Raw genomic sequence first — 13410 nt, forward strand, 5'->3', positions numbered from 1 at the left:
GTGTGTGTGTGTGTGTGTGTGTGTGTGTGTGTGTGTGTCCACTCTCCTCCAGGCCAAACCGCTCAACCGATCATTCTGAAATTTTAAGAGTTTAATACCACCGACCCCGTGATTGTCCCGCAAATTTTCTAAATTCCTCAATTTTCATCTGATTTACATTTCAGGTCACTGAATTCAAGTAGCCAATTATTTCTCAGGTCAACATTGATCAAAATGTCAACATAGGCCAAAGGTCAACAACTGAGGTGGTATTTCTAAAATCCTCAATTTTCATCCGATTGACTTGAAATTTGAAAAGAAGTTATATTTCAGGTCATTGAATTCAACCGGCCAATTACTTCTGAGGTCAACATCGGCCAAAAAGGTCAACATAGACCCAAGATCAACAACTAAGGTAGTATTTCTAAAATCCTCAATTTTCATCCGATTGACTTGAAATTTGAGGAGTTGCATATTTGGTCAATGAATTCAACCACCAATTATTTTTTTTTTTATCATATATATATATATATATATATATATATATATATATATATATATTTTTTTTTTTTGTGGTTAAATTTGTTTTTGGGATTTTCCAAGTGTCATGCTCTGCATGACGTCTTCTTGTTTGCTTGTTTGTGTGCAGGATATCTCAAAAAGTTGTGTACGGATCCAGATGAAATGTGGTGGGCAGTATAAGTGTGTGATAAGGACGAACTGATTAGATTTTGGTGAAGATCTGGATCTGGATCAGGCTACTAGAATTCTTAAAGTGATTATTTACCATTGAGAGATTGGGCTGAACTAATATATAAAGCACAATATCTCAAAAAAGTTGTGGACGGATTCGAATGATACTTGGTGGACAGGTTGGTTGTGTGACCATGACGAATTTATTCAATTTTGGCGAAGATCCAAACACACATCTGGATACTATAATTATTTAAATTATTAAAAAAGTGATTCTTCAACATTGAGAGATAGGGCCAAAAACGATATATAGCATGATATTTCAAAAATGTATTGGGCCAGATATGTTCTTGTGGATCAGGCATTATGTGGCAGAGCTTTGCGCTCTACTGAATTGCTTTATAGTTGATATTGTTGTGCTTTGCTTTTATTCTCATCATCACATGATTATTAGATTTCGTTCAATTGCTAGCATGGGCATGTTTTGTTTAACCACCATTGGGCTAATAGAATAGCAGGAAGCAACTGGGGAAAGCAGGGGGTTTTATTTCCCGTGCCTAGTTTAAAATTTGGGAAATCCACGTTCACAAATCCCAGGACCGTGCCCTACGTGTATAGAGTGGTGAACGAAAGTTCACACACCTCATGCAAGTGACTATGCTTATGGTTGTTGGAAACAAGGACAGCTGACAATTCAATGCCCTTGTCGTTTTGCTCTTCTTTTGCAAAAGAGCTATGAGACAAAGGGTTCGTGCTTGAAATGTCAGCCACATCTGATTTCACACAGTGATTTTTTATTGGGGGTTCGCCCATCACAAGGCCAAAAGGCCACTAAAGTGGGGGCTACAAAAATGAAATGTGGGAAAGGGAATCATTGGGAAAGGAGATACCTGTTCACATTTCTCTTAAACTGGGAAAGGTTGTATGTTGGGAAGCAGGATGCAGGTATGGAATTCCTGAGTTCGGCAGTGATTGAGAAAAAAAATGGAGGAATATCGTATTGTGTTGACCTTGGGAACAGGGACAATGTGAGGGTGTGCAGAGGCCGTCAAACATGTAGAATGCTTGGAAGTATGTAAAGGTGGGAGAAGTAGTGAAAGGCCCTTTGAGCATCTTCCATTAAAGGACCTGTTGAAGAGACACAGAGAGGCCACAGAGCATCAAACCGAGAGAGTTTCCAGAGATTATGCCAGATCATGGCCTATGAAGTTAACAGCTCATCGTTGAATTCTGTCAAGAAGGGACAGAAGATGAATCGGAGCACCCATCGAGATGAGTCAGAGCACCCATCGAGATATGGCTGCAGAATTCCATTTTTGGCCACATGGTGGTCTTGTACGGGTGGAGTGAGGCCTCAGGAGGGAAGTATCAGAGAGCCCATTGCAAGCAGCCAAGTCGTTGGGAGGCTCTTTTGGCATTGTCAGAGATGTACTGATCCCAACAAAGGAAAAAAAAAAGTGATGTCCAGACCAAGAAGACAGATGTCACTGTGCTCTTCGAATGTGTGTTTGGTCCATAACTATATGATGAAAGGAGGGGGATCTTGACCTGGACACAGATAGCCAGTGGGTCTTCTTTTGATTGATGGTGATAAACCAGTCTTTTCCTCATTTACTAACATTCTCAAGGTTATGATTTAGATTGACGCTGGTGGCTTGAAGGCAGAATGATGCAGGCAGGGAGCTCGGGGATAAGTTGCGTATAGGGTTGGGTCATCAGCATAAATGGCTATCTGAGACTGCGCTTTGTTTCATTCAAATATCTTTACCTATTTTGGAGAAAAAGAATAGAAGGAATTACTTTTCAACATGCCCTCAAAGGTTTTCAAAGATACAGATGGGGAAGCCTCTGGATATAAAACTGAGGGATGAGAATGGATCTTTTTTTCAAACAAACTAAGGTTTTTGTATGGAGGAAGAACGCATAAATGAAATGTTTTGTGTAAAGCAAAAACAAAGAAGGCCCCAACACAGAGCCCTGCATTAATGTTATGGGCTGATGAACATGTTCTTATGAACTTGCAGTTTATAAAACCTATTGTCTCACTTATCCTCCAGCACAGACCAACTCCAGCTTTCAAATAGACTAATAATCTGCTGTATTCATGTGTTTAACTTGTGGGAAGTGCTGTGGCTCAAGACCAAGAGTTTCAGTTACAAAAAGTAAAAATAAATTTGACGGTGAATGCCTCGATGGATATGCCTCCACCCACGTCATATGTCTCTTGATCTCAATTAAAGGTCACATAAAAAATTTAAGGTAACCTGAGGGAGAGAGAGAGAGAGAGAGAGAGAGAGAGAGAGAGAGAGAGAGAGAGAGAGAGAGAGAGAGAGAGAGAGAGAGAGAGAGAGAGAGAGAGAGAGAGAGAGAGAGAGAGAGAGAGAGCAAAAGATAGGTCAAAGGGACCTCTCATCAGATGCTTCCAACCCGAGTTGTGGAATCCAAAATGATTTTCAAAGGGCACATGACCTTTGACATTTTGAACCCAAGATGTAACCAGTGTATTACACTCTATTCTGTGTATTACACTCTATACTTCTGCCAATATAGTACCATCTGTGTATTACACTCTACACTTCTGCCAATATATTACCATCTGTGTATTACACTCTATATTTCTGCCAAGTCTGATCGAAATCTCTTCAGTGGTTCACAAGGTATCGTGGTAACAAATATTGTCAATTGAAAGTCACATGACCTTAGACCTTTGACTTTATAAACCCAAAATCTAGTCAATTCACTTCTGTTTTACATTCAATACTTTTGCCAAGTTTGGTTGAAATCCCTTCAGTGGTTCACAAGTTATCATGGTAACAAAACAAACAAAAAAAAACAGTAACAGATGGACAGACAACCCAAAAACATAATGCCTACGGCCTTCGGATAATGGAGGCATAACATCATGATTGAGGTGATACAAGCAACTTTATATGGAATATCAATTACCAACTCAGAGGTGACAACTACCAGGGAATAAGACTAAATGGAATATCAATTACCAACTCAGAGGTGACAACTACCAGGGAATAGGACTAAAAGGCACAACATGAGGATTAAAAAGTGAATTAGAAATTAGATGGTGGATTATATTTTGTACTCAGTGGCATGTTGGATGTGTAACAGTGCCACAAATAAAGATCCATTTGGGATCCAAGTTTCCTCTGACTCAGCCATTAGTACACCAAAGAAGTGAGGCACTTGAATTGAGAGGTGAGAAGCTGAATGTGTGAATGCGTGAAAACCAGCTTTCTTGGAAGAAAGTTCTTCCTTCGGCTCACATGTGTGGAGGATTGAATCATTTATTATTATGTTCTCTTCATTGTGAGCTGAGTTTGGGAGAAGACACTTTGAAGGAAACAAGCATAAGATCATCTCGTCCAAAGATGGTGCCTGTTACAACGGACGAGGGTGAAGGTCATGGTGCTGAGAGCTGAAGCAACTGCAGTGTAAAGTGTAGAACTATCAAAGACTGTGCTACAATGCCGATGCTGTTTGAAACAAATGTGATCTGTGTGATGTTTGCCGTTCTGTGAAGATTCCACACACCCCCAGCAGGGGATTGACAGCGGCTGACAATAGCAACAGCGTGACTTATCATAGATCTCACAAAGAGGTCAAAGAACTTGGAAAATGATATCAGATCTGCACTTCCAATTGCAGAATGCACAGCTGAGCTAAAAAAAAATTAACACAAAACATTGTCGCAAAGGGGGCTTCCACAACACAAAAGTGGGAATACAGTTGAAACCTTGGTGCAAAAAGCCAGACATTGAAGAACAAGGCTAGAGGCTAGTTCCTTTTATCCCCTGGCACAGGATCAAGAGTGAGGGTCAAGAGATGCTTCCGTATCAATAAACTCAGAATTCCGTCCTTTTCTCTGCCCTTGATCAAGGGCTCAAAAGGAACCTTAGATCTGTGCCAACAGTGGCATTATCTCCTTTGGCATGCAAATTGAGCCCGAGAAGGAAATTAGCTCAGACATTGTAGGGCATTTCGAAAGGAGATTAAGGTCATCATTAAAAAAAAGTCGAATAATCCAAACTGACACAAAACCTGGAGCTTTCGTGAGCAAAGCACTGTGGGGATGGCTGTGGGAAAATAGGTTAATAAATGAGAAGACAAAGTGACACAGACAGACACAACATTGAAAGGAAAACTCGTTCACTGATAAATATAAAAATTAATCATGGGAATTTTTTTAGGATCACAAGGTCAGCATTGTCGCATGATCACAATCTATAGTGTGTTCCATGTGTTCTTCGATGCTCGTGTTGATAATGATGGGTTAGATAGGAATGGTTGAAACAATGCTTCTCAAAACTCTTTTTTGCATGGCTACCCCCCTTTTGGATATTTAAAAATGGCTATTCCCCCTTCCCCTCTTCCCACCCCAATCTACATTTGGGCATTAAAAAAATCCTGTGTAGATATAAACAATTTAGTTTGAGGTTGGATGCTTAGTCTAAAGTACAAAAAACAAAATCCAATCTCTTTATCTTTTTTGAAAGTATCTATTTTTTACTAAAACTCTCATCTTGTCTATATGTATGTATGTATGTATGTATGTTCCCGAAATACAGCCAAAACGGTACACGATAGCACAAAATTTCTGGCCCACTTTACTCACCATTCTCCTGCGGTGTGCAGTATCAAGTTTCGTTAAAAATCGGGCAACGAAAACATTATTAAAAAAATCAATTCCCGATTCAGTCAAGTATTCTTCGGGAGAATTTGATCAATGCAAACAACCTCAGCGGTATCGTTCGCTGGAGCTATCTTTTTTGTTTTTTAATAACATCAGGGAAAAATAAAGAATGTACGAGAAGGGATGGCAGCTATAGGTGCACACCTGGGAAATGTAGACAGAGCTGTTTCTACAAGTGTGACCTCGGCCCGTCTAAAATGGGGGTTTACATGACACTCCACATGAAGAAGTAACTAATTTAACCACAGTATCCCCCCATTTAGTCAATCAGTCATCCCAATAACAATATAACGGGTCATTTTCAAAATAAAGTTCAGTCGAGGTCCCGTTAACCCCTAGAAATGGCCAAATTGGTCACCGCTGGTGGGAAATTGCCCACAGTTTGGGATTGGTAAAGTTAGAGCGTTGACATGGAGATACAATGCAGACTAGACTGGCACATTTGTACTATTTCAATACATTTAGTAATAAATTAAAAGAGTAGTGTTTACATGAAGTGACTCGTAATTTAGATGTTGATGTCACCTGTAGCTCTTGTTAGTAAGGCAACAACCTGCTTTCTAGATTTTTTAAAAAACCAAAAAGTTAATCATAACACCAAAACAAAATAATGACTATCAGTGTTTCACAAATTGCAATGTTACACAATTGGCAATGAAAGTAAAGTATTTCAGGGGTACTTGTGGCAAAGACAGCTCACCAGTATCATCTCTGTCACCAAACAGAATGATAAAGACATCAGAATCAGTTCCAGCATTTCGCTGGTCTCCAGTCTTCACACAAATTATGTACATGGTGGATTTAGCTGCAATCGTTCAAAAACAACATCAGAAACAAGTTATTTATCCTCCAAGCTGCTATGAGGGTAAGCTCATGTCAGATAGCATAAAACAATAATGTGGAATTAAATGTTGATAGTACATCCCTGAAAATCTAAATGCAATGATGCATGGTGGTATTAAAAAGCTAAACCAGATAATCACCCCCACCAATTTATTCCCCACACATTACCACGACCGCACCGTCAGGATCCTCAGCATCTTCAAACCACAAATAGTAAGAAAGTACAACAGCATGCACATATACTCATCAAGTGTTGCAATGCAAAGAATAGTTGAGAACTCTTGCCAACCTTGACTCCAGACAAGGTACTCTAATCATTGTAACTTATGCAACGTTCCTTTGCAGTTAACATGAAGAAACAGAAGACTCAGAGAGTATCCTTACGTATAAATACCTTTCTGTTCAAGTCCTAAAGTGGTGTTGAGCTTTGAGCCCTTCTGGTTAGAAATATCTTTTTTAACAAAAGCTTCATCCACAGGAACAAACTCTGCACCCAGCTGCCCGTTATCTTCATCAACGGCAAGCCATCGCTGACAAGGAAAGTATATCCTTGGGAAGGTGTATATAATAGGTATGTCTGGTAAAATGTATCGCTTCAAGACTGACACATCACTTACAGCAACTGTGTACAACTATCACTTAAGCCCTTTTTAAAATCATAACACGTAGCAATCAACATTCATTCAAATGTGGTCTCAGATGTGCCTTTTCATGATATTTGGCAGTAAGTACAATTAGACTTAATTCTCAAAAAATTTAGAGTACATATATATATATATATATATATATATATATATATATATATATATATATATATAACATATATATATATATAACATATATAGATACATACATATATACAAACACATTAGCGTGGAATAGCTCGCCACGCTCGCCTCTCCACACGTGGTTGCAGAGATTGATGTCACACATTTGCTGTGTTGGCATGTCTTACACCAATTGTAATACAAACATTTAGTTTCTACAAATTTATTTGTAATATTGGTGATATTACATTTATTTGAAATTTATTTGTGATATAAGAAGGTTCAAGGGGTCTCAATGGTCAAGGGTCAAAGCTGTATAATCTGTCTGAAGGGTGTAAGGGGTGTAAGTAAATGGTGTTAAGGTCTAAGGCAGTGATCTTCACGATTGTTTTAGAGGGGGGCCACTTTTGCCGATAAGACATCAGTGTTAGAGCCGCCACCACCTGGAAGACTCCATAATGGCTGCTATTAGGCCCCGCCTCCACATACTCTTCTTCGTTGTGGTTAACTGGGCTGCAAGTGTAATTGTTTGTGTACTGCAACCATATACTGATGTAGTTATGTTAGTTTTATGCTTCGTGTTGAAACACTCATTTGAAAACATTGGGTCAATTCGATAGCATTTATGGCGGATTATGATGGGGTGTTTTCATATTTGTGTATTATCAGCCACATGTCAGGGGCTGCACTTTAGGCCACCAGTGTCTCACGGGCTGTGCAAAGAAGAACAGGGGTCTAAAGGGTCTCAATGGTCTGAGGGGTCTTTTGGGTCTTTTGGATATTTAGCATCTTTTGGGTCCTTGTGGACTTTTTGGTCTTCAGGGACTTTTGAATCTTCGAGCCCAAAGTGACTTCAGGGATCTTTTGGACCCCTGAAGTCTTTTTGGTCTTTTGGAACTTTTGCGTCTTTGGGAATCAACATTCAAACAGGACATGATTAATCGGTACATAGTCTTCACAAACTGACTGACTGACGGCTTCCCCGCCTCACCGACCGTGTTTTTCGTATATATATATATATATATATATATATATATATATATATATATATATATATATATATATATATATATATATATATATATATATATATATATATATATATATATATATATATATATATATATATATATATATAGTAACAGGGTCATAAATGAGTCGAAAGTGTATAAAGTGTCGAAGGGTCTGAAATACACCTGGTGTTGGCTTCATGGTTAAGGTGGTGAGCTTGGAATCCTCGGATCCGAAGTTCAAGTCCCCCTCTGCTGTTGAATTAATACCAGGTGGGGTTGACTCTGCCTGTCATCCTTCTGCTGCCAGCAAAATGAGTGCCAGCTTGCTGGTATCCTGTGCGTTGTGGCAACCCATGCAGGAGTGTACCCAATAGCCAAGGAGACTGCTTCGGCAGCACCAACGCTCTGCACAGAGTATGGTCCCAATGGATGAATAAAATAAAAAAATGACCGTTTTTACAGCCATTTTTCCCTGCTGTGCAGGGGTTTGGCTTTTTCTTGAGGCAATGTTTTATGGCCGGATGCCCTTCCTGACGCCAACCCTGGTCGCCTCTTACGACACACAGGGATATGGTATACCTATTCTAACCGGGGCATACACCGGGACCAGTACACTGGCACTCATTTCGCTGACCTCAGATGGATGACAGGCTGAGTCAACCCCCTGGTGTTAATTCAGCAGCCAACGGGGCTTGAACTCAGGACCCTGGGATCCCAAGCCGCCACCCTAACCACTAAGCCAACACCAGGCTTATGGTCCCAATGGATGGATAGTCTTAAATGGGTCTAAATGTCTAAAGGAATCTAAGGGCGAAAGAGCAAAAGCAGTCTGAAGTGTCCAAATCGTCTCAAATTGTCCAAAGGGTCTTCAAACATTTATCGGTCTGAAAAGTGTTAAAAGGGTTGAAGATGGTTTATACATCTCAAAAGGGTCTAAATGGGTATTAAAGGGTCTAAGGGGTGTAAAGGGTCCAATGGGGTCTACAGGCCATACAGGGTGTAAAGGAGTGAAGCTGTAGTAAAGAAATTACCTCATGTGAGTAAGTAAATTACCTCTGGAGTGCAACATGGCAATATGGCCCAAATGATCTCCTCCTGACTGTTTAAGATGCCTTTTTACGTGCATCGTGGTTAAAAATCTGATCATAGAAAGTTTGGGAGCTCAAAGCAGTAAGGCCACAAATAAAAAAAAACATTTTGGTTTTATATATTGAGATGGACAACCTATTTTCCTACTGCAGACACTTCTTCCTCTTTCCAATGAGGTGGTGCCACTTTTTTTTCTTCCATCGACCAGTTTACAGTGAGATCTCTCGGCAAAGCCATGGCTAATGGAGAAATGTTCCATCAGAACCTCATCCAAGGTTACAGGAGAGCTCACCCAGAAACGTCCTTTAATAACTCGTTTTAATATGTAACGAAGAAGGTCATTACATAACGGCTCTGGAAACCCCCAAACACCCTGTAGGTGTAAAACTCTAAAGTTTGGACACACACCTATCCCCAACCCAACTCCAACCCCCAACTGACACGTGGTTGGTACGTAATTTTTGAATGGCCCCTCAGATAAGACATCATTAAGAGGTCGGAGATATCGATATTATTGTAAGAAATGAAATATATCTTACCTGTGATTGAATATTTCTGTGATAGTGACCAGAAACCATTTGAAAATTTTTTTAAAAATTAATGGTTGCCAAGGTTATTGGCTCCACACACGAAGATATCTCCGACCTGAATTTTTACCCTCAATTCCCGTTTCAACCAATAATACACACTCCAAAAAAAATTCCCATTTGAGGTGAGACATCTACGATGAAATTAATCAAACCTCTACAACCAATTTACAAAATTTATTATAAAGTGTTTAAAGTGCGATATACATATACATATACATATATACACACATACGCATGAACATGCGCACACACGCACACACGCATAAACACATACACATACATATATACATATATATATATATATATATATATATATATATATATATATATATATATATATATATATATATATATATATATATATATCTGCATCTGGAAGATGACAATTAATTTTGGGTTGTTTATTGGCACAATTATCCTGCTCATGGTCACTTGAGAATTGCAATTCCAAGGGGTTTCTGCATATATCTCGGGATTGTGAGTTGAACAGCTGACCGTGATGGGTCATGACAGGTATAAGCTGTTTCAATCACAGTTCCTGTGAAGTTGCTAATGTCATGATAGCGAAGGGGAAAGCATGAAATCTTCTGCTGTTTTGATGAGTTAATGAAGAAATATGTAACTAGATGGTATTGATTGGAATACATACTCCAAAAATAATTGGTGGTTGAATTCAGTGAGATGAAATGAAAATGCTGTTCACATTTCAGGTCAATCAGATGAAAAATTGTCAATTTTAGAAATATGGCCCGTGTTTATCTTTTTGCCGATGTTGACCTCAAAATAAATAGTTGGTGGTTGAATTCAATGATTTGATTTGCAAATTATCTTCACATTTCAAGTCAATCGGATGAAAATTGACAATTTTAGAAATATGGCCTGTGTTGACCTCAAAAACAAGTTGGTGGTTGAATTCATTGAGTTGATATGAAAATCCTGTTCAAATTTCAAGTCAATCGGATGAAAATTGACAATTTCAAAAATTCCAGCCTATGTTTACCTTTTGGCCTATATTTACCTTTTGGCCTATATTGACCTGAAAATAAATAATTGGTGGTTGAATTCAGTGACTTGATATGCAAATTCTTCAACTTTCAAGTCAATCGGATGAAAATTGAGGATTTTAGAAAATCGGCCAGTGTTGACCTTTGGACTATGTTCACCTCAAAAGAGTGACCACAATGTCACATAACATGTGGTAAAGTTTCAATTTCCTCCACTTCCCTTCATGTGCAGCCTTTTTGGCTGCTGGTTGTATCATTAGTTAGGGGTACAGCTATGCCGCTGATGCGGTGCCCCTATTACCAGTTCACAGGTACTCATTTGGCCAACCTCATAAGGATGATGGGCTGAGTTCACCCTCTGGTGTTAATTCAGCAGCCAACGGGGCTTGAACTCAGGACCCCAGGATCCCAAGCCACCCCCTAACCGCGAAGCCAACACCAAGCTTATTTCCTCCACTGAAAGGTTTTCAATGAATGCTCTTAACAAAATTCAGACACGCACGATGTACGATGTATGACATATGCTTCGTGAGTGCAGGGTAGTGATCGATGTGGAAATGCCTGTTAGCCTTTATGAATGAGAGGTGGGTGCGAATTGGAGGATTGGGTTGTGGGTGGGAGGGGGGGATGGGGGAAGAGCAAATACAAGAAAGAGTTGGGAGGGGGAAGTAGAGGCTTGGGAGGGGGGAGTTGAGGAGTTGTGATGTAGCGGGTAGAGAGGGGGTTTGAACGCTTGGAGTGGGGAGGGGATTGATGCCTCAGGGTTGGGAGGGGAGGGTGAGGACTCGGGTTTGGAGGTGAAGGTTGATGACTTGGGGTTTGGGAGGTGAAGGTTGATGACTTGGGGTTAGGGAGGTGAAGGTTGATGACTTGGGGTTTGGGAGGTGAAGGTTGATGACTTGGGGTTTCGGAGAAGAAGGTTGGGGACTTGGGGTTTGGGAGATGAAGGTTGATGACTTGGGGTTTGGGAGGTGAAGGTTGATGACTTGGGTTTTGGGAGATGAAGGTTGATGACTTGGGGTGTGGGAGATGAAGGTTGATGACTTGGGGTTTGGGAGATGAAGGTTGATGACTTGGGGTTTGGGAGATGAAGGTTGATGACTTGGGGTTTGGGAGATGAAGGTTGATGACTTGGGGTTTGGGAGATGAAGGTTGATGACTTGGGGTTTGGGAGATGAAGGTTGATGACTTGGGGTTTGGGAGATGAAGGTTGATGACTTGGGGTTTGGGAGATGAAGGTTGATGACTTGGGGTTTGGGAGATGAAGGTTGATGACTTGGGGTTTGGGAGATGAAGGTTGATGACTTGGGGTTTGGGAGATGAAGGTTGATGACTTGGGGTTTGGGAGATGAAGGTTGATGACTTGGGGTTTGGGAGATGAAGGTTGATGACTTGGGGTTTGGGAGATGAAGGTTGATGACTTGGGGTTTGGGAGATGAAGGTTGATGACTTGGGGTTTGGGAGATGAAGGTTGATGACTTGGGGTTTGGGAGATGAAGGTTGATGACTTGGGGTTTAGGAGATGAAGGTTGATGACTTGGGGTTTGGGAGATGAAGGTTGATGACTTGGGGTTTGGGAGATGAAGGTTGATGACTTGGGGTTTGGGAGATGAAGGTTGATGACTTGGGGTTTGGGAGATGAAGGTTGATGACTTGGGGTTTGGGAGATGAAGGTTGATGACTTGGGGTTTGGGAGATGAAGGTTGATGACTTGGGGTTTGGGAGATGAAGGTTGATGACTTGGGGTTTGGGAGATGAAGGTTGATGACTTGGGGTTTGGGAGATGAAGGTTGATGACTTGGGGTTTGGGAGATGAAGGTTGATGACTTGGGGTTTAGGAGATGAAGGTTGATGACTTGGGGTTTGGGAGATGAAGGTTGATGACTTGGGGTTTGGGAGGTGAAGGTTGATGACTTGGGTTTTGGGAGATGAAGGTTGATGACTTGGGTTTTGGGAGATGAAGGTTGATGACTTGGGGTTTGGGAGATGAAGGTTGATGACTTGGGGTTTGGGAGATGAAGGTTGATGACTTGGGGTTTTGGAGGTGAAGGTTGATGACTTGGGGTTTGGGAGGTGAAGGTTGATGACTTGGGGTTTGGGAGGTGAAGGTTGATGACTTGGGGTTTGGGAGGTGAAGGTTGATGACTTGGGGTTTCTGAGATGAAGGTTGGGGACTTGGGGGCTGTAAGGGGGGAAGAGTTGAAGACTTGAAGTCACATTTTACATTTCGTGGATGTTCTGCGGGTCCCTGCTTGTTACAACTATTATTCTTGAAGCTCAAATATATTTTCAGACTTTTGTGCAAAGTTTAACCTTTTAGTTTTTGAAAAAAAATGAACAACTGGAATTCCTGTCATTAAGAATATACAAACAATTACAAGATACCTTACAATTTTATGCATTACTTACATAAGAAGCATTGGTTCAGTTTGGGATCTTCATGTAGCCTTCTTCTGAACCTCACTGCACTCAAAATTCAGTTTACTTGTCCGAATTTCTTTTCCTTTACACGTACATTTATTTTCCAATTTTATTCACGAGTTGACCCAGGTTTACTTACGTGCAGTTCCTGTTATCCTCTGCAATCTCCACACGGTCCAAGAACCAGGCCGCATGGCCACCAGAGTTGTCGTGGCGGATTCGCAGCTTGGTCATTTTGCCAAGATCAATAGCTTTCAACTTGAATGAATCCAACTACGGACATTGTTCAAGAACTCAGATGACTCT

At 40.5% G+C, this 13410-nt stretch overlaps 1 protein-coding gene across 1 annotated transcript in view; it reads right to left on the reverse strand.

Moving 5' to 3' along the window:
• The window catches only part of LOXHD1 (lipoxygenase homology PLAT domains 1), a 197872-nt gene that overhangs the window by 109187 nt on the left and 75275 nt on the right, over positions 1–13410 (reverse strand). The window contains exons 21-23 of the mRNA XM_085849094.1: positions 13244–13377; positions 6615–6769; positions 6078–6182 (exon numbers count right to left, since the gene is read on the reverse strand). Of these exons, the coding sequence (XP_085705220.1) occupies positions 6078–6182; positions 6615–6769; positions 13244–13377 (394 nt within the window). The remainder of the gene's footprint in view (positions 1–6077; positions 6183–6614; positions 6770–13243; positions 13378–13410) is intronic.

The sequence above is a fragment of the Eptatretus burgeri genome, chromosome 12 (assembly GCF_056783735.1).
Source record: "Eptatretus burgeri isolate ZD-2024b chromosome 12, Ebu_testis_v1, whole genome shotgun sequence".
Taxonomy (NCBI): Eukaryota; Metazoa; Chordata; class Myxini; order Myxiniformes; family Myxinidae; genus Eptatretus; species Eptatretus burgeri.